At 35.3% G+C, this 24,900-nt stretch overlaps 2 protein-coding genes across 2 annotated transcripts; one reads left to right on the top strand and one right to left on the bottom strand.

Moving 5' to 3' along the window:
- Positions 1 to 351: 351 nt before the first annotated feature.
- Positions 352 to 24,900, bottom strand: LOC134254113 (protein mono-ADP-ribosyltransferase PARP14-like). The gene is made up of 5 exons (XM_062736665.1): positions 24,727 to 24,900; positions 22,456 to 22,611; positions 17,129 to 17,200; positions 16,459 to 16,665; positions 352 to 551 (listed from the first exon to the last, which is right to left on the bottom strand). The coding sequence occupies exons 1-5, from the start codon at positions 24,893 to 24,895 to the stop codon at positions 352 to 354; spliced, it is 804 nt and encodes a 267-aa protein (XP_062592649.1). The 5' UTR covers positions 24,896 to 24,900.
- LOC134254116 (uncharacterized) lies at positions 19,257 to 20,006 on the top strand. The gene is made up of 2 exons (XM_062736667.1): positions 19,257 to 19,411; positions 19,571 to 20,006. The coding sequence occupies exons 1-2, from the start codon at positions 19,326 to 19,328 to the stop codon at positions 20,004 to 20,006; spliced, it is 522 nt and encodes a 173-aa protein (XP_062592651.1). The 5' UTR covers positions 19,257 to 19,325.

Genomic DNA, 24,900 nt, shown 5'->3' with positions numbered 1-24,900 from the left:
TAGAATATTTGCGAATATATCATACATTGTATCATGTAACCAATGTATCGATCACGCACTGCATCTTTTAATAACAAGTATTAAATATTATGACGTGTATAGAACACCAGTATATCATGCATTGCATCACGCATAGCATCATATAACTGAAATTTTCCGATGTGTATCTATTACCGTGTATCGATAATGCATTGCATCGCGGCGGGAGTGACTAGTCGGCAGGGGATGCTAACTCCCCCATGGCACCTGATCCCGCCTCTGATGTTTTCATGCCTGTGATTGATCTGCTCCTATATTGTATTGTTTTATGGACTTTTAAGTTTGAATACTGTTCCCCCTCCCTATATTTAATTATGTTACTACTAATAATTTCGATGTATTTACATTACCAATGTATCGATCACGCATTGCATCATGTAACTCTACCAACAAGGGCTGATCCAGAACTATGATGTAGACTTGGTTTAGATGAATGGGTCCTCTTTTGACAAATTCTTCTAGAGCCTCCAACATGAACTGCGATGTCGTCCTTATGTTTCCATGTAAAGTCCCTGTGATGAAAAAGAGATGTTATACAGCTGTATAGTTTACATATAATCCTTATATTTCCATGTAAAGTCCCTGTGATGAAAAAGAGATGTTATACAGCTGTATAGTTTACATATAATCCTTATATAATCTAACACTATTCTAAATGAAGATCGTAGCACGGGTTTCGATATCCAATGAATCAAGAATTTCGTTTGCAAATCCTGTTTACCAATGCCGAGGAAAAATACAGAGGTTTTTCTTAGAAAAAAAATTTTGAGGGATGCTTCTTCATGAAAATAATGTCGTCTATAGTGTCTTTATTAATCTATTTAAAGGCATAACTTTGGGTCTTGAGCATGCAGCGTATTCAGCTTCAGTGCGTGAGAGATGGCGATTGTCATCTCACAAACCATATATAAAACAACCGCAACTCTTGGAGCAAGCTGATTGTCTGACCAGAAATAAATCAAAACACTGCTTGATATTAATTTAAACATTAGGACTATAATATGACAGAGATTATTGATACAAATAAATATGTATCAATATTTATATGCTATTAAAAAGTGTAGGGAATACCGTATAAATGGAAATTTTAGCGAGACGCAAATTTAGCGATTTGTCCTTAAAATTGTTTTTTTATTTTTTGCGAGATGTTATTTTAGCGAATTTATAAAGCTCACAAGAGAAGCTATTACAAATAAAGCGCAGTTAATTTTTAGCAATATTCAATTATTCGATCTCGGCATCCTCGCTAAAAATGCCAGAATTAAATCCTCGACAAAAATTCTGCTTAAACAGTATAACAAGGACAATGGAAAGCAGATCCTGAGGTCAGGAAGACAACAAATGACAGAAAACATTTGTAAAATGTCAGTTTATTTGAAAACAGATTTCCAAAAAAAGGTCGACACTAACACAGGGTCACACAAAACATTGACCACCATTGTTAAACATAGTCAGTAAATGGTGAAGCTTCCTCGAGTGGCCTGAAATTTAATCTCGTCTCATTATGTGGTTCCTTCGGCGATAATCCCCGAGTTGATGATGACGACATTATTGGAGTCATGTACCAATGTGACAATCCTTCACACAGGGAATGACACGTGGATGTTGGGTGTGTAAGAAAAATCTGTACAGTCGATTCCTGGTGGTCTGAGCATAATGTCAAAGCCAGAATCCCTTTCAAGATGAGAACTAATCGAAAGAATGTTATTGAGGTGTTTGGGTGATGAGTGTCTTGGAATGACGGTCGACACAAACAGAGGGTCACACCGCACATTGACCACCATCGTGAAACAGAGTCACTACCCAGATAGCATGACTACGTTGGCCCAACGTTGGCTAATGGTTGGACCGTTGGCCGATGGTTGGCGTTATGTTTACAACGTTGGCCCATTGTTGGGCCAATGTTAACATTACACTATTTTACTCAGAGGCCGAGATTGGTTGGGGACACAACGTTGGCCCAATGTCGGGCCAATGTCAACATTACAATTTTACTCGGAGGCCGAGGTTGGTTGGGGACACAACGTTGGCCCAACGTTGGGCCACTGTTGTTGGCTTGTCACCACTAATTTGACAGATTTTGATGGGAGTACAATATTGGCCCAACGTTGGGTCAACATTGGTGAATCACGTTCTTATTTTGTTGTAGTTTGTTGGGCATACAACGTTGGCTCAATGTTAGGTCAATGTCAACATAACACTATTTTACTTAGAAGCTGGGGTGAGGACACTTCAATGTCCCAACGTAGGACCACTGTTTACAACGCTGGGTTTACAACGTTGGCCTAATGTTGGGTCAATGTCAACATTACAATATTTTACTCAGAGGCCGAGGTTGGTTGGGGACACAACAGTGACACAACGTTGGGCCATTGTTGTTAGCTTGTCGCCACTAAGCTGACAGATTTTGTTGGGAGTACATCATTGGCCCAACGTTAGGCCAATGTTGGTGAATCACGACTTTATTACGATACAATATTTTGTATTGACAACGTTGAACCAACTTTAAGTGAAGTCAGAATTCAGGAAACATGTGAACTGTTTGTTAAAAAGTCGGACAAGAAGATGGAAAAGTGAAAGAAAAAGAAATAGTAAATTATGTACATTTAATGTTACATATATACCAAGCACGATTACCTAAAACATGCATGACGATGTATCAAGTAATATAACTTTTATATTTTTAATTTAATGTGAAACTTTAATAAAATATGTGTAAATGTTAATTTAAACACTAGTAGTTCTATAAAGTAAATGTTTTTGAGAATAATATATAACATAAATTTAAATTAACTTGTACATTTTACAAAATATAAGACGAGCAAGCCACACACTTTCTAAAGTGTTGCATTTAGGTGGCATATTCTAAGAAAGAGAACATTTTCTGACCAAACAATTAGGCCAGGGTTTTTCACAGCGTGAGACTGGCCAGTTTCTATGGTAATCGAGATATCTGATAGGACAGGATGGTCAAATCTGCATCCTTTTAGCACGCCTAACATTTTAATCTCGGATGTTTCCTACAGCAGAACGTTGAAGATTTTATGTTAAAAAGAGAGTTTTGGAATGTGTATTCTTTAATGTGGATTAATTTTATAGCTTTGTCCAGACGTTTCACATACGGATCGAAATGTAAGTACTATATTTACCTCTCAAATAACATGTATTTTAGATTTTAGAACACAAAATGCAAAGTTTGTTTCATGCGATCTTTATCTTTTTCTAAGTTTGCTTTAGTTTTAAATTAAATATGTAACTAGATCAGTCGCTAATCACTGTATCCGTTTTGTATAAAACTTATAAAATAAAATGTATTATTGACCTATGTCAATTATTATTACCTTAATCAAAATCTAATTTGTAAATTTAATTTTTGAATATCTTTGAATTTTTGCCTGGGTCACTTTCGTTTCATAAATTTCTCTTATATTTCTACCATTAAGAAAACAAATTTTGGAATTGTTACTTTGTGTTTCACGTGTTTCAGGGAAATCAAATCTCTTGTGATTAAAGTTCTCATTTTATTTAATTAGTATAAAAAACTTGAATGAAGAGGAGAGTATTTACTGCCATAAAAGATATCCGGCTTTTTCAAAGATAATGAGGATTTAAAAAGTAATAACATGTTAAATCTACAAATAATCGAATATCCTATAGTTATGGTTTCGAATACACAGAATCAATTAAAAATACTATAAACATGCAGTGGTGTTAATTAAGTACTGCTTTTTGAGATTTGCTTAATAAAATGGATTTTATTTTTTATTTAAAGGAGCAGTTCGGACTAACCGCTTGTTACCCGTATGCCGAATCAATTTCTATGGAATTTCACTGAGTACGACCATGAAGGAAAAATAAGAACAAGCAGGACAAGAAAGAAGAAAATACGTTCAAAAATACAATGGAGGACAGTGATTGGTTATAAACCTGTTAACAAAAAGTGTATATAAGGTTAAATGAGTGGAAAACTTTTTAAATTTCTTTTTAAATTACTAGATACAAATTTCAATCTAAATCAGGGGCAAATTATTTATTGTTTTAACTGTATCAAAACACATTTGTTATTTTATACTTTCATTTACTTTTCTTGTATAAAAACAATAAATTTAATTACTGATTTATTTGTTATGATAAATTGTAAGAAGTTTAACAAGCCTTGTAAATTTATTTTAGGCAACTTGTATTTATTAAGTAGGATTGGAGGTAGATTTTTTTCTGATTTTAGAGACGATCGGATTTGTTAATATACAAGTTTGTAACAATTAAATGTTTATACACATTGGGACAATGTTGGTCCAATATATCGGGCCAACATTGGGCCAATGAGCAGAATGACATTGGGCCAACGTCATTTGTCAACATCGGCCCGATGTTCTTGATAACGTTGGGCCAACATTGGCCCAATGTCGCATTCATTGGGCCAATGTTGGCGCAACGTTGGGCCAATATCTGCAGAAACAACTCTCTACATTGGGCCAGTTTTCCATAAACGACATCAATCAACCAGACTTGATAATGAGTTATTGGGACCCGACACTCTAAACCACATTGAATGAATTAGGATGATATTGTTATGATTAAAATAATAGTTATAATGGTAGTAGTAGAGTGTTTCGGCGACAGATATGCCTCATCAGGGGCCCCAATAAAGATATTCCATGTTTATTGTAAGCTTGATTTTATCAATAGATCTCCGATGTTTTTATGCTTGCTATACGCAATGATAGGTTCCGATTTGAATAGATCTTTGCATATTGGGTCTGCTTCCAAAATATTCCAGTACTTTAAAATCCGCTTTTTTAGTCCTTTGATGCGAGGGTTAAATTTTGTAACCATGACCTGTGGATGGCTAGGCTTTGTGTTTTTTCTATTTCTTAAAAAGAGTTGTCTTTCCTTCTGTGTTGTTTCTTCAACTATTGGGTTGATTTCTTCCTCAGAATAGCCTCTCTTTGAAAGATGTCCCTTGAAATCCTGTAGAATTGTTTTTAAGAACTGAAGGGTCGTTAGTATTTCTGGAATGTCTTATACATTCTCCTTTGATAAAACCTTTAAATACAGAGGCGTTGTGTGCACTGTTTCTATGAAGGTATTGAAAATTATTAGTTGGTTTTATGAAAGATTTGATATCAAGTTTCTGGCAATGATTAAATCGATTGCCTTTGTAAACCGTTGTGTCCAGGAAATTTACGGATGAGTGAGCTATTTCAAATGCGAATTTAAGATGTTTATGACAGCTGTTGCTGATGTCAAAAAATTCTAGAATTTCTTCCTTTGTTCCGTTAAAAATTATGAATCCATCATCCCTAAATCTGCCATGAAACAGAATTTTGTTCACATGTTGAAATTTAGATTCAATAAACTGCGTAATTTCGTACATTCTCATGTCTGAGATTTCCGGGGATGGTACTGCGCCCATGCTGCAGCCTATGATTTGTTTGTAGAATTTTCCGTTAAATTCAAAGAAATTGTTTTCTAATACGCATCTGAGAAGAAAAATTAAGTCCTCTACATCAGGATACGGGATGTCTGAGTGGCTTTTATCCGAGTTGTTGTAAGCATTCCTGACGGCATTTAGTAGTTCTTCAAATTCCATATTTGTATACATGCTGGTTACATCGTAAGTGATTAGTCACGCATCCGACGGGAGTTCTAAACATTCGATCTTATTGATAAAATCAGTAGTGTCCTTGATATAGGTTAATTGTTTTTGTACGATGGGGATAAGAAAGTAGTCACAATATGCCCCAATTTTCCTCGTTGGTGTATTGCATTGAGCAATAATTGGCCGTCCAGGTGGTAATCGTCTGATACTGCATAGGTCATTAAGGAGGGCATTTCGGACATTGTCTTGTAGTTTGTGTATTTTAGGGAGCAGATAAAATTGGCCGCATTCGATTGACTGATTTTTGTCTTTCAGAAATCGTAGAGTGTGAAAATTAGCGACATCAATCAACCAAACTTGTAAGAGATTTATTAGGACCCGACACTCCAAACCACACTTCTAGTAATTATGATTTTTGCATAGAGCAGATTAATATTTGATTTAGATTATGCAAGTAGTTGTAGAGTGTTTCGGCTATTAAGAAGCCTCATCAGGGGTCACGGACATAAATCATGGTGTTTGTTTTAGGTGAGACTGGATTATTTCGTCACCTATATTCTTGTGTTTGCTGTAAGCTATGATTGGTTGAGAATGAAATAAAGTTTTGCATTCTGGATTTCTAAGAATGGTGTCCCAGTATTTCAGAATTCGTTTTTTCAGTCCTTTAACGCAAGGGTTAAAGTTAGTAACCAGTACTGTAGGGTTACGTAATGAATGTTCTTTAGTCTTTTTGATGATGAGTTTTGATCGGTTTGTGTTGACCGTTTCCTTGATAATAGGATCAATTTCCGAAGTAGAGTAACCTCGCTTTGATAAGTGGGTCTTGAAGTCATTAAGTGTTGCATGTAATATTTCAGGGTCGGTAGTGTTTCTTGCATGTCTAATGCATTCTCCTTTAATGAATCCTTTAAACACAGCTGGGCTATGAGCGCTCTGTCTGTGTAGATACTGAAAGTTATTTGTTGGTTTGATAAACGACTTGATATCTAGTTTGTTAAAATTTTGAAATTTCTGTCCCTTATACACTGTAGTATCAAGGAAGTTCACAACAGATGGAGAAATTTCAAATGTAAATCTGAGATGCTTGTGACAGTGATTGCCGATATTGAAGAATTCTTCTATCTCTGGTTGCGTTCCATTGAATATTATGAAACCGTCATCACGGTATCTGCCGTGGAAGACAATTTTGCTGGCATGACGAAATTGTGCCATTATATGCTTTGTGATTTGATACATTCTGATGTCACAGATCTCTGGACTGGGGACTGCCCCCATACTTGCTTCTATTACTTGTTTGTAATATTTTCCATCGAATTCAAAGTAATTGTTTTCCAAGACGCATTTCAGTAAGAAGTTTAGATCCTCAGGGTCCGGATATGGAATGTCTAATTGCGTTTTATTGGCATGTGTGTAAGCCTCATTTACTGATGAGAGAAGTTCGTTGAATTCCATGTTTGTGTACATGCTCGTCACATCATAAGTAATTAATAATGCGTTTGTTGGCAATGTGAGGCCTTCGATTTTGGTGATAAAGTCCGTAGTGTCTTTAATATAAGTTGATTGTTTTTGTACAATGGGTACAAGAAAATAATCGCAATATTGTCCTATTTTCCTCGTTGGCGTATCGCATTGCGAGATAATTGGTCTACCAGGTGGTAATTTCCTAATGCTGCACTGGCCGTTTATTAGAGCATTGTAAATGTTTGCTGGTATTTTGTGGGTTTTCGGTAAAATGTATAAATGCCCACTTTTGAGTGAAGGTTTTTTATCATTTAGAAATTTGTAAGTTTCTTTGGCCAGTGACCCATTTAAATGGATTTTGGCAAGTTAATTTTGAATGCTTTCACGCAATTTGAGCATGTTGGGTTCAGATACTTGTATATAGTGTTTAGATTGCAGTTGGCGTTGTGCTTCTAAGACATTCTGGTCCTTGTTCAATGACAATTGACAATTGTGTTACTTTTATCTGCTTTTTTAATAACAATGTCATAGTTATTTTTAAGAGATAAAATCGCTTCTCTTTCAGCATTTGAGATGTTTGATCTCTTTTTTACAATTTCCAAAGAGGAAAGTTCCAATTTTGTTTTATCTATATATTCCTCGAGTTCGCTGCATGTAAATGGCGGTTTGTAGCCAGATTTTGTTTTAAAGGGGTGAATGGCAATGTCGTCTCCGGTATCAAAGTGGAATTTGCATCTGAGTTTTCTGGCAAATTCTTCAAAATCTTTGAGCAGCAGGCTTTTAGCATTGTCGCTTTTAGGCGTTGGAATAAATTTTAAGCCTTTGCTTAGAACTGAGAGTTCATGTTGGGATAAGTTGTATCTTGAAAGATTTAGAACAAACTTTCCCCCTGTGGCCGTAGTTTCCTTGCAGTGAGCTTTAACTCCCCGTAGATAATTACGAGTGCGTTTAGCATTTTTGCATTGTTTACTCCGTCTATTTATTCGTCGAGCCATTCAAATAGAGGAGCAGTAGGTGGTAAATTATATTGATTATAGCGAGGCGCTATAGATCAACAGTGAGTATTTTGATGAAATAACGAATCCGTCTAATTATCAATAAGTGTTGATAGATTAGAGGATAAAAAGAGTATGTGGCTTAAGAAGCCGATAGCCAGATTCCGTGATAGATAGCAAACACAAGAATATAGGTGACGAGATAATCCGGTCTCACCTAAAACAAACACCATGATTTATGTCCGTGACCCCTGATGAGGCTTCTTAATAGCCGAAACACTCTACAGCTACTTGCATAATTCAAATCAGATATTAATCTGCTCTATGCAAAAAAACATATCTACTTAAAGTGTGGTTTGGAGTGTCGGGTCCTAATAAATCTCTTACAAGTTTGGTTGATTGATGTCGTTAATTTTCACACTGATGAGGCTTCTTAATAGCCGAAACACTCTACAACTACTTGCATAATCTAAATCAAATATTAATCTGCTCTATGCAAAAATCATAATTACTAGAAGTGTGGTTTGGAGTGTCGGGTCCTAATAAATCTCTTACAAGTTTGGTTGATTGATGTCGCTAATTTTCACACTTGGGTCCCAATAACTCATTATCAAGTCTGGTTGATTGATGTCGTTTATGGAAAACAGGGTCCCAATAACTCATTATCAAGTCTGGTTGATTGATGTCGTTTATGGAAAACTGTGATTTAGGAACAATGTTCCACTGACATCATCCCGCGCATCGCATCTCTATGACAGCGATCGGCTTGGTCGATTTATTGGGGCTTCATCCTCTGACCACCTTGAAGCATCACGTAACACCTCGTTTTACCAAATCTCACATCCGCTTTTTTCCAACAAATTTGTCACTTCAAAGAAATTCAATTCAACCAATCCCGGACGACGCAATTAATTCTACCAAAAGAAGCTCTGTACATTACTCACCTCTCCACAATTCATCTGAACCTAGAATATGATAAAACACTTTAACAGACTATCTTTGAAAAAAATGAATAATCAAATGCCAGACTTGGACCTTGATGATATCCAGGGAAATCAAGAGGCTGCAGCGAGCATCCCGGACCTAGACATATCCATAATCTTGACGGAAGAGCCCAAAAACGTTATTAATTGGAATTCATCGACAGAACTCAAGGAAATACAGGATACTCTGGACAAACGCCTGACCCTCTCCAAAAGAAGAGAAAGCATTAACCATGGCCTCCGTACAGGTCGCTACCCTCCATGGTTCTCGGCCAGGGTCTCATGCAATTTAAACTTAGGAAAAATTTGAGGAGTTCTGGAATCATACTGCCGAGAATAAAACAAAGGAAGCAGCACAGGCCGTAATCGGATACATCAATGACGATATCAGAGAAAAAGTGCGCCATATCCAGACCCTAAGGGAATCAGCTCTAAAAGACTTGAGGAAAATCACACCAGACTTTACCCAAGAACAGAAGAAGTTCGACCAAATTATCATGGACATTAACATCCAGCACACTAAGGAACTGCAGGAATTCCGGGACAAGCTAAACTCGTTATTTTACACCCCCTCTTCCAGACCTCGGAAACAGGAGACCCATCGCCAGTCCCAAGGAAAACCCAAACAGGACCACAAGTATAACCAGCAACGCCGGAACTATACTAGCTATAAGGGTCATCGATACCAAACGCAGACCCTATTAATTTGTAAATTCTATGTGACTACGAAGGACAACTATTGATTGAATTAGTGAAAAGGTTTAATGTACAAATAATGAGCTTACAATGTATGTAATAATACATATGGATATTTACTTTATTGTTGATGGTTTTAAAATTGATATATTTGATATCATACTCTAAGGCGTGACTTAGATCACGTGATACTAAATAAATTGGTATAACCTATGAAGTTCTATCCGCGCATTAGATTACTACAAACCCTCTAACTTATCACACTCTGATAACTAGACGGGCCAGTACAGCTAAACTTTTATAATCTCTATTACAACGTCAACACGTGTAATAGACGATATTCATTTATTAATTGTAGTCTCAATAATCTACAAACTCGGAATCCATTTCCTCTATTAGAATGGCAAGGCGCTTCAATAGACGGAAAAAAGACACTAAAAGTACTAAACGAATCAAACCATACTTTGCCAACCTCAGACGTATCAATAAGTCGAAGCACCTAAATGAGGCACGTAAATACGTCCTCAATCTATCAAAATACCAACTAAATGATAATGAATATGTCCTACTAGCAAAAGGGCTTAAATTCATTCCAACACCAAAACAAAAAAATGTTAAGAGGTGTATCCTTAAAGATTTCGACGAGTTTGCTAGAAAATTGAGATGCAAATATCATTTTGATAATGGGGATGATTCAAAAATCCACCCATTTAGAACTTCGTCGGACTTTCAGCCCTCCTACACATGTAGCCTACTTGAAGAATACATTGACAAAACAAAGTTGGAATTATCATCTATCACAACCAAAACATTCCAAGACAACCTTTCTCATAGCGAAAGAAACGCTCTTTCTTCGCTTAAAAACAATCCCAATGTTGTCATTAAAAAAGCGGACAAAAGCAATACTATAGTTATAATGGACAGGAATCAGTACATATCTGAAGCAGAGCGTCAGTTACTCTCAAAGCATTATATGCAAGTTGAAAAGCCAACCTTGATAAACTTGCAAGATCTTATTCTAACTAGAATAACTGATATGCACTCCAGGGGCTCCATAGATAAATTTACTCTACGATTTCTGAAAGACAAAAATCAGTCAATCGAATGCGGCCAATTTTATCTGCTCCCTAAAATACACAAACTACAAGACAATGTCCGAAATGCCCTCCTTAATGACCTATGCAGTATCAGACGATTACCACCTGGACGGCCAATTATTGCTCAATGCAATACACCAACGAGGAAAATTGGGGCATATTGTGACTACTTTCTTATCCCCATCGTACAAAAACAATTAACCTATATCAAGGACACTACTGATTTTATCAATAAGATCGAATGTTTAGAACTCCCGTCGGATGCGTGACTAATCACTTACGATGTAACCAGCATGTATACAAATATGGAATTTGAAGAACTACTAAATGCCGTCAGGAATGCTTACAACAACTCGGATAAAAGCCACTCAGACATCCCGTATCCTGATGTAGAGGACTTAATTTTTCTTCTCAGATGCGTATTAGAAAACAATTTCTTTGAATTTAACGGAAAATTCTACAAACAAATCATAGGCTGCAGCATGGGCGCAGTACCATCCCCGGAAATCTCAGACATGAGAATGTACGAAATTACGCAGTTTATTGAATCTAAATTTCAACATGTGAACAAAATTCTGTTTCATGGCAGATTTAGGGATGATGGATTCATAATTTTTAACGGAACAAAGGAAGAAATTCTAGAATTTTTTGACATCAGCAACAGCTGTCATAAACATCTTAAATTCGCATTTGAAATAGCTCACTCATCCGTAAATTTCCTGGACACAACGGTTTACAAAGGCAATCGATTTAATCATTGCCAGAAACTTGATATCAAATCTTTCATAAAACCAACTAATAATTTTCAATACCTTCATAGAAACAGTGCACACAACGCCTCTGTATTTAAAGGTTTTATCAAAGGAGAATGTATAAGACATTCCAGAAATACTAACGACCCTTCAGTTCTTAAAAACAATTCTACAGGATTTCAAGGGACATCTTTCAAAGAGAGGCTATTCTGAGGAAGAAATCAACCCAATAGTTGAAGAAACAACACAGAAGGAAAGACAACTCTTTTTAAGAAATAGAAAAAACACAAAGCCTAGCCATCCACAGGTCATGGTTACAAAATTTAACCCTCGCATCAAAGGACTAAAAAAGCGGATTTTAAAGTACTGGAATATTTTGGAAGCAGACCCAATATGCAAAGATCTATTCAAATCGGAACCTATCATTGCGTATAGCAAGCATAAAAACATCGGAGATCTATTGATAAAATCAAGCTTACAATAAACATGGAATATCTTTATTGGGGCCCCTGATGAGGCATATCTGTCGCCGAAACACTCTACTACTACCATTATAACTATTATTTTAATCATAACAATATCATCCTAATTCATTCAATGTGGTTTAGAGTGTCGGGTCCCAATAACTCATTATCAAGTCTGGTTGATTGATGTCGTTTATGGAAAACTGTGATTTAGGAACAATGTTCCACTGACATCATCCCGCGCATCGCATCTCTATGACAGCGATCGGCTTGGTCGATTTATTGGGGCTTCATCCTCTGACCACCTTGAAGCATCACGTAACACCTCGTTTTACCAAATCTCACATCCGCTTTTTTCCAACAAATTTGTCACTTCAAAGAAATTCAATTCAACCAATCCCGGACGACGCAATTAATTCTACCAAAAGAAGCTCTGTACATTACTCACCTCTCCACAATTCATCTGAACCTAGAATATGATAAAACGCTTTAACAGACTATCTTTGAAAAAAATGAATAATCAAATGCCAGACTTGGACCTTGATGATATCCAGGGAAATCAAGAGGCTGCAGCGAGCATCCCGGACCTAGACATATCCATAATCTTGACGGAAGAGCCCAAAAACGTTATTAATTGGAATTCATCGACAGAACTCAAGGAAATACAGGATACTCTGGACAAACGCCTGACCCTCTCCAAAAGAAGAGAAAGCATTAACCATGGCCTCCGTACAGGTCGCTACCCTCCATGGTTCTCGGCCAGGGTCTCATGCAATTTAAACTTAGGAAAAATTTGAGGAGTTCTGGAATCATACTGCCGAGAATAAAACAAAGGAAGCAGCACAGGCCGTAATCGGATACATCAATGACGATATCAGAGAAAAAGTGCGCCATATCCAGACCCTAAGGGAATCAGCTCTAAAAGACTTGAGGAAAATCACACCAGACTTTACCCAAGAACAGAAGAAGTTCGACCAAATTATCATGGACATTAACATCCAGCACACTAAGGAACTGCAGGAATTCCGGGACAAGCTAAACTCGTTATTTTACACCCCCTCTTCCAGACCTCGGAAACAGGAGACCCATCGCCAGTCCCAAGGAAAACCCAAACAGGACCACAAGTATAACCAGCAACGCCGGAACTATACTAGCTATAAGGGTCATCGATACCAAACGCAGACCCTATTAATTTGTAAATTCTATGTGACTACGAAGGACAACTATTGATTGAATTAGTGAAAAGGTTTAATGTACAAATAATGAGCTTACAATGTATGTAATAATACATATGGATATTTACTTTATTGTTGATGGTTTTAAAATTGATATATTTGATATCATACTCTAAGGCGTGACTTAGATCACGTGATACTAAATAAATTGGTATAACCTATGAAGTTCTATCCGCGCATTAGATTACTACAAACCCTCTAACTTATCACACTCTGATAACTAGACGGGCCAGTACAGCTAAACTTTTATAATCTCTATTACAACGTCAACACGTGTAATAGACGATATTCATTTATTAATTGTAGTCTCAATAATCTACAAACTCGGAATCCATTTCCTCTATTAGAATGGCAAGGCGCTTCAATAGACGGAAAAAAGACACTAAAAGTACTAAACGAATCAAACCATACTTTGCCAACCTCAGACGTATCAATAAGTCGAAGCACCTAAATGAGGCACGTAAATACGTCCTCAATCTATCAAAATACCAACTAAATGATAATGAATATGTCCTACTAGCAAAAGGGCTTAAATTCATTCCAACACCAAAACAAAAAAATGTTAAGAGGTGTATCCTTAAAGATTTCGACGAGTTTGCTAGAAAATTGAGATGCAAATATCATTTTGATAATGGGGATGATTCAAAAATCCACCCATTTAGAACTTCGTCGGGCTTTCAGCCCTCCTACACATGTAGCCTACTTGAAGAATACATTGACAAAACAAAGTTGGAATTATCATCTATCACAACCAAAACATTCCAAGACAACCTTTCTCATAGCGAAAGAAACGCTCTTTCTTCGCTTAAAAACAATCCCAATGTTGTCATTAAAAAAGCGGACAAAAGCAATACTATAGTTATAATGGACAGGAATCAGTACATATCTGAAGCAGAGCGTCAGTTACTCTCAAAGCATTATATGCAAGTTGAAAAGCCAAACTTGATAAACTTGCAAGATCTTATTCTAACTAGAATAACTGATATGCACTCCAGGGGCTCCATAGATAAAATTACTCTACGATTTCTGAAAGACAAAAATCAGTCAATCGAATGCGGCCAATTTTATCTGCTCCCTAAAATACACAAACTACAAGACAATGTCCGAAATGCCCTCCTTAATGACCTATGCAGTATCAGACGATTACCACCTGGACGGCCAATTATTGCTCAATGCAATACACCAACGAGGAAAATTGGGGCATATTGTGACTACTTTCTTATCCCCATCGTACAAAAACAATTAACCTATATCAAGGACACTACTGATTTTATCAATAAGATCGAATGTTTAGAACTCCCGTCGGATGCGTGACTAATCACTTACGATGTAACCAGCATGTATACAAATATGGAATTTGAAGAACTACTAAATGCCGTCAGGAATGCTTACAACAACTCGGATAAAAGCCACTCAGACATCCCGTATCCTGATGTAGAGGACTTAATTTTTCTTCTCAGATGCGTATTAGAAAACAATTTCTTTGAATTTAACGGAAAATTCTACAAACAAATCATAGGCTGCAGCATGGGCGCAGTACCATCCCCGGAAATCTCAGACATGAGAATGTACGAAATTACGCAGTTTATTGAATCTAAATTTCAACATGTGAACAAAATTCTGTTTCATGGCAGATTTAGGGATGATGGATTCATAATTTTTAACGGAACAAAGGAAGAAATTCTAGAATTTTTTGCATCAGCAACAGCTGTCATAAACATCTTAAATTCACATTTGAAATAGCTCACTCATCCGTAAATTTCCTGGACACAACGGTTTACAAAGGCAATCGATTTAATCATTGCCAGAAACTTGATATCAAATCTTTCATAAAACCAACTAATAATTTTCAATACCTTCATAGAAACAGTGCACACAACGCCTCTGTATTTAAAGGTTTTATCAAAGGAGAATGTATAAGACATTCCAGAAATACTAACGACCCTTCAGTTCTTAAAACAATTCTACAGGATTTCAAGGGACATCTTTCAAAGAGAGGCTATTCTGAGGAAGAAATCAACCCAATAGTTGAAGAAACAACACAGAAGGAAAGACAACTCTTTTTAAGAAATAGAAAAAACACAAAGCCTAGCCATCCACAGGTCATGGTTACAAAATTTAACCCTCGCATCAAAGGACTAAAAAAGCGGATTTTAAAGTACTGGAATATTTTGGAAGCAGACCCAATATGCAAAGATCTATTCAAATCGGAACCTATCATTGCGTATAGCAAGCATAAAAACATCGGAGATCTATTGATAAAATCAAGCTTACAATAAACATGGAATATCTTTATTGGGGCCCCTGATGAGGCATATCTGTCGCCGAAACACTCTACTACTACCATTATAACTATTATTTTAATCATAACAATATCATCCTAATTCATTCAATGTGGTTTAGAGTGTCGGGTCCCAATAACTCATTATCAAGTCTGGTTGATTGATGTTTATGGAAAAAAAATCAACATTGGGCCGATGAGCAAACTTACATTGGACCAATGTCATTTGCCAACATTGGCCCAATGTAACCGATGACATTGGCCCAACGTTGGCCCAATGTTAGCATGCTATCTGGGTAACTGGTGAAGCTTCCTCGGGTGGCCAGAAAGAGAATCTCGTCTCATTATGTGGTTCCTTCGGGGATAACCCCAGAGTGAATTATGACTACACTATTGGATTCGGGCCCCAATGTGACAATCTTTCAAACAGGGAATGACATGAGGATGTCGGGGGTGTAAGAAAAATCTGTGCAGTCGATTCCTGGTGGTCTGAGCTTAACGTCCAAGCCAGAATCCCTTTCAATTTGAAAACTAATCGAGAGAATGTTATTGAAGTGTTTGGGTTGTGAGTGTCTTTGCATTGGAAATACTAACTCTTTAAGGAACGATATAGCATCAGGGTTAGGGTTATAGTTTCGTATCTCTTTGATTATGTCAACACATTGATAACTAATTATACTAGACTTGGAATAGATTTTCCCGGTGATATCAAACCGTATCAGCCAAATGAAGAGTCTTTAATAATTTTTTTGCATGTATACTTTTGCAATTATTACATATAGACAATATATTTAGTACATTCACATAATTTAACCGATGATGTTGTGGTCTAATTTGGTAATTAAATATTTACCTGTTCCTAGTGCAGGAAATGCTAGGCTTGACAATTTCATTTCTTCTGCTTTTTGTAAACATTTCAGAACCATCTTTTTCCAAGCAACAGTCACTTTAAAAGATCTACTGACAGAAACAGAATCCACGTGGAATATAAACAAACACGGGATCTGTAAAGGGTCACCGGAAGTAGTCACAGCCAAACCTTGCTTATCGATCTCACGACCTGTGGTGTTGGTAAATTAGATTTATATAATTAAAACTGTCAGGTAAATCTAACAACCGATGCATGAAAATAAACAAATTTGAATTAAAAAATAAAACCTTTTAGGCATTATTAGAATACACTGACTTGCAAAGAAAATGATTCCTGTATAACTAGAACTTTTATTTTGATTATCTGATTTGAGGTGTATGTTCTCAAGATTCGTTATACTTTTCTTCATTTTATCGCAATTTTCTTGTTCATAATTTACAAACATACATATCTATTCGTTGATGTTATTGAAATCAGAATGGTTGGCAACTTTTGTATGCTTTAAACTATTAGATAAAAATAAAAAAAAATGTCAAAACCTGTCACTGTCATTGACATTAATTATTGATAAAATTTCAAGGAGGAAATATAAATGTCCCTTAAGGGCGAAATATTATAATTGGTATTAAAAAAACGTAAAAGAAAGACGTACGTTTTTCTGTTGATTTAAGTTCATCTTCCAGTATGGTTCCACCTTTGATTAAAATGTTTTGAGACACCGCACCTAATGATACATAAGTGAAAGATTGAGTGAGATATCGGAGTAAGAATGAGGAATATATCACTGTAAAAGATTGGGTGAGATATCGGAGTAAGAATGAGGAATATATCACTGTAAAAGATTGAGTGAGATATCGGAGTAAGAATGAGGAATATATCACTGTAAAAGATTGGGTGAGATATCGGAGTAAGAATGAGGAATATATCACTGTAAAAGATTGGGTGAGATATCGGAGTAAGAATGAGGAATATATCACCGTAAAAGATTGTGTGAGATATCGGAGTAAGAATGAGGAATATATCACTGTAAAAGATTGGGTGAGATATCGGAGTAAGAATGAGGAATATATCACTGTAAAAGATTGAGTGAGATATCGGAGTAAGAATGAGGAATATATCACTGTAAAAGATTGGGTGAGAAATCGGAGTAAGAATGAGGAATATATCACTGTAAAAGATTGGGTGAGATATCGGAGTAAGAATGAGGAATATATCACTGTAAAAGATTGAGTGAGATATCGGAGTAAGAATGAGGAATATATCACTGTAAAAGATTGGGTGAGAAATCGGAGTAAGAATGAGGAATATATCACTGTAAAAGATTGAGTGAGATATCGGAGTATATTACATTTTCAACAGTGAAATACTGTAATTTATCCATTGAATAAAAATGATATCCTGTCACAGTGTGAAAGGATATCAAAATGATATCCTGTCACAGTATGAAAGAACATCAACCGGAACTACTTTTCATATTTCTATGGAGGAGTTATATCCCTTGATTACTTTTTTCCCCAGTTTTATCATCAAATTTATTATAACACCCATTAGTTTATTTAATAAACAAATTTCAGAAAAAAGGAACTACTTTTTTGTTAATTTGAACATTGAATTATGTCCCTTGATCTTTCTCTCTCTGTCAAATTATCTCCCTTGGCAGAGCTCTTTTGTCGTCCGTTTCAATATTATTGTATTAAAATGGAAAAAACTAATCCTAATGACAAAAATGTTACCACATTGGAAATAAAAGGCATGACAAAGAATGAAAATGACAGAGACAATGACTTGAATGCATTCATTGAAGAGTTGGATGAGGAAACATTAGCAGGCATCAGTTATAACCTAATTGGAGATTTTTCTGTTGAGCTCACTCCAGGAGGTGACCAAGTTTCACAAAACAAGCGCTTTGCTGAGGTCTGTTATGATGATATTGATAAATTTCTGATAACTAATGAGAACAAAAAACACTTCTAAAAAAACTAAATGTGATATTAACACATTCAAAGAGTTCTTACAGGCAAAAGAGAGTTCAGGGTCCCTGAAATAATACCCCCCCTTTGAGTTAAATTTACACATAGCGTCATTCCTTCTCTCAGTCAAGAAAAAGGATGGCACAGAATATGGGACAACCTCTTTGCGGGCCTACATGTCAAGTATCAATAGATACTTGCAGCAAAAGGAGTATGGGTACTCAGTCATCAATGACCTACAGTTCAGCAAGGCTCGTGATGTGTTGAAAACAAAACAAAAACAACTGAAGTCACTCAGAAAAGGGAATAAACCCATGGCTGCTGACGAACTAACAGAAAATGAATTTAAAATATTCTACGAAAAGAAGATATTAGGTCCCTACACACCTACCTCACTTACAAATTCTATGTTTACAATTTGCACCAATCATTTTGGAATGAGGCCCGGTAGAGAAGTTCATGATTTGACTTGGGGAGATATTGAACTGAAATATGATGAGGGGGAAAATTTAGAGTACATTGTTTTCAATCAGGAGAGACAAACCAAAACAAGAACAGGCGCTAATCCCAGAGATGTTAGGAAATTGAAACCAAGGGCTTATGCCACACCAGCTGAACCCGAGAAAGACCCAGTTTCTCTTTACAAAAAATTCTGTGACATGCGACCTGAAGAAACCAAACAGGAAAACTCACCGTTTTTTTTTTTAGCAGTAAATGCACGTGCTGACTTAGGTAAAATTTTAGAATCAACTAAATAAAATTTATATCAACTTTGTTGTAAATATAATTAACATTTTAAATGAAGGAAAATAAAATCATAATTGCAAAATAATTCATATTAAAGGAGATCCAACAAGTTACTGGTATAAGAAAAATGCCATGGGTATTAATAAACTGTATGGACTGGTCAAGGAAATGAATTCCTCTGCTGGGATTGACAGTGACAAGAGATTTACAAATCATAGGTATTTTTAAAAGATGCAGGTCAAATTTAGATTAGTCCGATATATGTATTTTTTGAATTTTTAAACGATCTAAAAAAAGAAAATTAATTTAACATGTTTAAAAATAAGAGATATAACGTTAGTAAAAATAAATTAGACATAAATGTTTTATTTTGCTAGTATGAGGAAACATCTTGTACAGAGGCTATCTGATGCCGGAGTTCCAGCCAACCAGATTACACAAATATCGGGGTACAAAAATGTCAACAGCATTAACAACTACAGCAAAATAAACAACAACCAAAACAGAAATATATCTTCTATTTTGACATCGGCTGATAAACCGACAATCTTGCCTATAAAGGAACATCATTCCGCGTCTCAGACGATTACTCAAACCCTATCGAGCACCCACAATCAAACTATATCGTCGTGCCAGTCCCGCATTGATTCGGATATAAGATCCACCTGTATGGAAACAGTCTTTCGGGACAAGTTATATTCAATATTTCGTACGGGAGCAGCGAGCACATGGCTGACACGTCGTGCATCCCAGCCCATCAAGACGCAAATGAAAACCCTCCAGCTAAAATATACAAACGAATCTTACCTTTAGAAAGTGACAGCGATTAAAAAAAGTCCCAACATCATTGAACAGTTCACTAGAGCAGCTTAACATGCTAAACTAAATTCTAACTTTTAAAACCCCGCTTCGATTTGTTTTCGAGAGTAATTCGTCCCTAAGTATTCATACTCGATATTTTCATCAATTAAAAAAAGAAAAATTATTGTATATTCAATAAGTTATTAATGAAATTACTTTAATTTTGTTAAATTAAAGTTGTTTATTTGTTCAAATTTATTGTGTTGATCATTTTGTGTATCGTTATTACGGAACTATATTTAGCGCGCAATATTGTTTTGGCAGCTGAACAGGGAGATGGCTAATATGGGCAAAACAGAGCTGGGGAAAATGTAATAAACAGAAAATTCAATGTTTTGTTGTTGAGTATGGAATTTATTTCACTCGTGAAACAGGATTTTTTGATATTTTCACTCGTGCTTCGCACTCGTGAAAATGTCAAGAAATCCTGTTCCACTCGTGAAATAAATTCCATATTCAACAACAAAACATTGAATATCCTCTATAAGAATGAAGAATATATCAGTGTAAAAGATTGGATGAGAAATCGCAGTAAGAATGAGGAATATATCAGTGTAAAAGATTGAGTGAGATATCGGAGTAAGAATGAGGAATATATCACTGTAAAAGATTAAGTGAGAAATCGGAGTAAGAATGAGGAATATATCACAGTAAAAAGTTGTGTGAGATATCGGAGTAAAAATGAGGAATATATCACTGTAAAAGATTGGGTAAGATATCGGAGTAAGAATGAGGAATATATCACAGTAAAAAGTTGTGTGAGATATCGGAGTAAGAATGAGGAATATATCACTGTAAAAAATTGGGTGAGATATCGGAGTAAGAATGAGGAATATATCACTGTAAAAGATTGTGTGAGATATCGGAGTAAGAATGAGGAATATATCACTGTAAAAGATTGAGTGAGATATCGGAGTAAGAATGAAGAATATATCACATTAAAAGATTAAGTGAGAAATCGGAGTAAGAATGAGGAATATATCACAGTAAAAAGTTGTGTGAGATATCGGAGTAAGAATGAGGAATATATCACTGTAAAAGATGGTAAGATATCGGAGTAAGAATGAGGAATATATCACTGTAAAAGATTGAGTGAGAAATCGGAGTAAGAATGAGGAATATATCACTGTGAAAGATTGGGTGAGATATCGGAGAAAGAATGAGGAATATATCACTGTAAAAGATTGTGTGAGATATCGGAGTAAGAATGAGGAATATATCACTGTAAAAGATTGAGTGAGATATCGGAGTAAGAATGAAGAATATATCACATTAAAAGATTAAGTGAGAAATCGGAGTAAGAATGAGGAATATATCACAGTAAAAGATTGGGTGAGATATCGGAGTAAGAATGAAGAATAGATCACATTAAAAGATTAAGTGAGAAATCGGAGTAAGAATGAGGAATATATCACTGTAAAAGATTGAGTGAGATATCGGAGTAAGAATGAAGAATATATCACATTAAAAGATTAAGTGAGAAATCGGAGTAAGAATGAGGAATATATCACAGTAAAAAGTTGTGTGAGATATCGGAGTAAAAACGAGGAATATATCACTGTAAAAGATTGGGTAAGATATCGGAGTAAGAATGAGGAATATATCACAGTAAAAGATTGAGTGAGAAATCGGAGTAAGAATGAGGAATATATCACTGTAAAAGATTGGGTGAGATATCGGAGTAAGAATGAGGAATATATCACTGTAAAAGATTGAGTGAGATATCGGAGTAAGAATGAAGAATATATCACTGTAAAAGATTGAGTGAGATATCGGAGTAAGAATGAAGAATATATCACATTAAAAGATTGAGTGAGAAATTGGAGTAAGAATGATGAATATATCACACTAAAAGATTGTGTGAGATATCGGAGTAAGAATGAGGAATATATCACAGTAAAAGATTGTGTGAGATATCGGAATAAGAATGAGGAATATATCACTGTAAAAGATTGGGTGAGATATCGGAGTAAGAATGAGGAATATATCACTGTAAAAGATTGGGTGAGATATCGGAGTAAGAATGAGGAATACATCAGTTAACATGACAAGAAAAGTAAGTCGAAAAAATGTCAATTTAATTTAGCATTTATGTAAATTTTTCAATGTATCTGAAGTCCAGTTTTACAATGCTTTACTATACATCTTTTGCAAAGTAAAACCACATCTCAAATAGTGAAGGGTTTGGTTATTTCTATCATACCTATGAATTTAAATTCCCTCGAATGATTATTTTATCTACCTATTGCTTCAATGAATCTACTGAACAAATGAGAAAAAATCGGACTAAACATCGATACTTCTGAATAAAAGGATTCCACAGTAAATGTTATCTTCAGAAGTAAAGGGTATTAACAATATAATTACTCTTACTTCTGCTACGAACAAAAGCTGCACATACCTTTAGTCAGGTCCAGGAATTTATTAGAGCTGTTGACAATAGCATCCACCCTGGTATCCGTTATGTCCCCTAACATTCCACAAACAGTAATGTCTCCAACAGTGAATTTAAATGATGACGACTGATTTATATTTAGGGTCTTCTTCCATTCACAACCTGGATATATTAAAAGTGGCTACTATTTAACTAATTTTAAGCAAATGAATATTTGTGAGTTACTTTATTGCAGCTAGTTGACCTAGAACCATTCATAAGTAATATTAATTTCATGAATTAAGATATAGCTTAGGCCATAAATTCAAATCAAATAGTGACAAGAATATTTTTTTCTAATTATACTAAACTTAAACCACATTTTTAACTTCAGTTTTACACATGTAATTATATATTTATTGTCTTTATATAAAAAAGATTATAAAACAAGTGCCTACAAATGATTCAAAAGACTATTTTATTGTTTTAGTCGATCATTATAGAATGTGTGGCGAGTCATAAGATATGGTGGTCGCGCCTGTTTCTTTTAAGTCCCCACGTAAGTTTTTGTTTTACACTGCTTTTACATTAAATAATTTTGACAATATAAACTGAAAACTATACAGGATAAAAAGAAGCAAAATATTTCTTTTCACTTAATCTTATTGTCTTTGAAGGAGCTTAACACAAAGTGCAGAAGAGTGAAGGCACCCTAGAATTAAAAATTCGCAACGCTCAATACTGTTTAATCCTTCGTGCAAACGAATTAAGATCAAGACAATTGCTTCTCAAAAAGTTCACACAATTAAAGTAAAAACTTTAATGAAGGTTATTCCATGTATGGACTAGGTCGTCCTCTATATTTCCGGCAGATTCTGCTGCTGGAAAAGCGCTCAATCTCTGGTCCATCTTGTCCCATTCGTGTTCTATAGGGTTGAGATGTGGATGACATTGAAGCTTACCGAAATTGTTTGTACCCAATATTTATCCTACAGTACATAAGGTTTTCTTAAACGCATTCCCCACTCTTCCAGTTTGTTTCTAATAATTTGGATAATTAAGGAGATTTGAATTAATTTTTAATGAGTGCAGGGCAATTGCACGTGCAGATAGGTTTATTCCACAATAGTTAGTAATTCTTATGTAGTAGCCCTGTTGATGTGCCGTTGCAGTACGTGTATATGCCTTGACCATGGGCACTTCCGGTTTCGGTTTGAGTGAATTTCCGGTTAAACTCTAGGGTGGTTAAGTGGTATTTCTTGAAAATCTAGCAATTTTTAATGATTTTAAGGAATACAAGTAAGCTTTGTGCATCTTTCTGACGGTATTTTTAACGATTTTACATAAAATAAACAAATACAAAGGAAGGAAATACAACTTTCTTTTACTACCGCCAGCTTGGACCATGGCAACTTCACATGCATATTGTCGTTCGTACATACACGGCATTTTAAACAACCTTTTTTTTTGTTTTTCCTAAACAACTAAAGATGGAGAACACATGGTAATTTAAATAAATGGAAGATACACCCGAAAACATATGAAACTCGCACTTCATGCTTTTTAACAAAAAGGGTCATGGATGAGTAATTACACATTTGATTTCAATTTGTTTGGCCGTAACAGGCAATCATCCAAAAATAAAGTCAAAATTGTGAACAATTAGTCAATTAATTTTAAGGTTTTTAAATACTTAAAATAATAAAAGTGGGGACTTAGAAATTTTGACAAGTATACATGTATACATATACTTTATATTCATAGTTTCATAATAAGCAATAAGCTATTTTAGTTCGTAATCACTATGTGTAAAAGTATTAATGTATATAAGATATAGGGTAAGGATTTATTATGGCAGATGATCTCATCTCTGATGTTGTGGAGGTTCGTGTTTGTTCCGCTACCATTATATAATGTTTAATAGACTTTGGAGCTCGAGCTATAATATTTTTCGCTATCTCCTCAAATTTCTCTTACAAACATTCAAATACACAGTTGACTGCTTATATTGAATATAAAGGCATTCGAAGTTTATTTATTTATACGTTCCAACTGGAAAATTACGTCTTCAAGACAAAGGGTCCTCGTAATAAAGGAAGAAAAACCATTTACACAGCAAAGAAAAGGGGTCTAAGGTAGACTGCCTTTTTATAGAATAGAGATATATTTTTAAAACAAGAGGCAGTATAAATCAAAATAGCATAAACGACTTTAGGTGCAAAACAATTGTAAAAAGGAAATTCCCTTATGTCTCTTCAATTAAATCAATAAATATATCATAGCTAAATAAAAATGAACCTGATTTAACAGACCACGAAGAAACGTTGTTCTTTAAATGACTCTCTACAATACAGTTCCATGACGGTGTGGACGCCAGGAACTCATCCAGAAAAGAATTTGCAGACATTCTGTGGTCACAAAATATTATGGTTCTTATTCCACTCTCAGGAAAACATTCAAAGTACATTTTAA

Source organism: Saccostrea cucullata, unplaced genomic scaffold (assembly GCF_032062105.1).
Source record: "Saccostrea cucullata isolate Sc308-1 unplaced genomic scaffold, CSIRO_AGI_Scuc_v1 ctg7640, whole genome shotgun sequence".
NCBI lineage: Eukaryota > Metazoa > Mollusca > Bivalvia > Ostreida > Ostreidae > Saccostrea > Saccostrea cuccullata.
This window is presented reverse-complemented; position numbering and strand designations above follow the sequence as displayed.

What these genes read in the sequence shown, in the direction of transcription:
- LOC134254113 (XM_062736665.1), bottom strand. Translation starts at nt 24,895, where the DNA reads ATGTACTTTGAATGTTTTCCTGAGAGTGGAATAAGAACCATAATATTT. An exon ending in TTCGTGGTCTGTTAAATCAG is followed by an intron (nt 22,612 to 24,726) that starts GTTCATTTTTAT and finishes TAATATATCCAG; the next exon opens with GTTGTGAATGGAAGAAGACC. An exon ending in ACTTAAATCAACAGAAAAAC is followed by an intron (nt 16,666 to 17,128) that starts GTACGTCTTTCT and finishes CCAACACCACAG; the next exon opens with GTCGTGAGATCGATAAGCAA.
- LOC134254116 (XM_062736667.1), top strand. Translation starts at nt 19,326, where the DNA reads ATGGGTATTAATAAACTGTATGGACTGGTCAAGGAAATGAATTCCTCT. An exon ending in AAGAGATTTACAAATCATAG is followed by an intron (nt 19,412 to 19,570) that starts GTATTTTTAAAA and finishes TTATTTTGCTAG; the next exon opens with TATGAGGAAACATCTTGTAC.